The sequence below is a fragment of the Pterocles gutturalis genome, unplaced genomic scaffold, assembly GCF_000699245.1.
Source record: "Pterocles gutturalis isolate BGI_N339 unplaced genomic scaffold, ASM69924v1 scaffold30631, whole genome shotgun sequence".
Lineage (NCBI taxonomy): Eukaryota > Metazoa > Chordata > Aves > Pterocliformes > Pteroclidae > Pterocles > Pterocles gutturalis.
Window position 1 is genome coordinate 1,997 of NW_010098795.1, and position 741 is coordinate 2,737.

At 41.4% G+C, this 741-nt stretch overlaps 1 protein-coding gene across 1 annotated transcript in view; it reads right to left on the minus strand.

Moving 5' to 3' along the window:
- Positions 1-444: 444 nt before the first annotated feature.
- Positions 445-741, minus strand: part of FN3K (fructosamine 3 kinase) — a 5,364-nt gene continuing 5,067 nt past the window's right edge. The window contains 1 exon segment of the mRNA XM_010074262.1: positions 445-741. This exon segment is cut by the window's right edge and continues 16 nt beyond it. Coding sequence (XP_010072564.1) covers positions 445-741 — 297 coding nt within the window.

Consider the following 741-nt stretch of genomic DNA (forward strand, 5'->3'; position numbering starts at 1 on the left):
AGAACAAAAGAGGAGGGATGTAAGGAACTAGCTATTACTTCCAGCACCACAATCCCACAGCAGTACCTCTCAATAATGAACTGCTGATAGAGCAGCAGCACAAGCTGCAAGATGCAAACAACTGTGGAAATGCAGCAGCTATGAAGTGAGACTCTACAGTGAGTAAGGTTAGGTTGACTGTCATGCTACTTTTCCAGCCTAGTGGAATCTTCACAAACAATGCAGTCTTTTCCTTCAGCAGGGTATGAATCTGTGCTAGTAAACTAGTGCAGAAGATATAAATTACACAATCACTCTAACATTTTGTGAGGTTCAAAAGTGTACTAAGCCTTTTACATGTCAGATGTTTTATCATCAACATTAATTCCCAGTTTGTGTTATTTCTGATAAGCAGAGGCTGTTCATAACCAAGGGACTATGTCAGCATTTCTCAAACCTGTCTGGCTACTTTAGAAGTTTTCTCATTATATTTATGGTAGATCCCCTGTACCCTGTCCCAAAATGGTTCCAGTGGTTTATGTAATTAAAGAGCTGATACAATTTGTTTCGTTTCTCAAATCCTGGAGCTTTAGGTATTTTACTGTGATAGGCAGAGAAAAAAGAGCTGCTAAACCCACCAAACATTCCAGCAATGGCCAGTTCAAATTCTGAATGGCCATAGAAGGAAGCAGGGTCAAAGATAATTGGCCCAGAGTCATCCTCAGCGACATTTCCTGCCCACAGGTCCCCATGCAGGAGAGC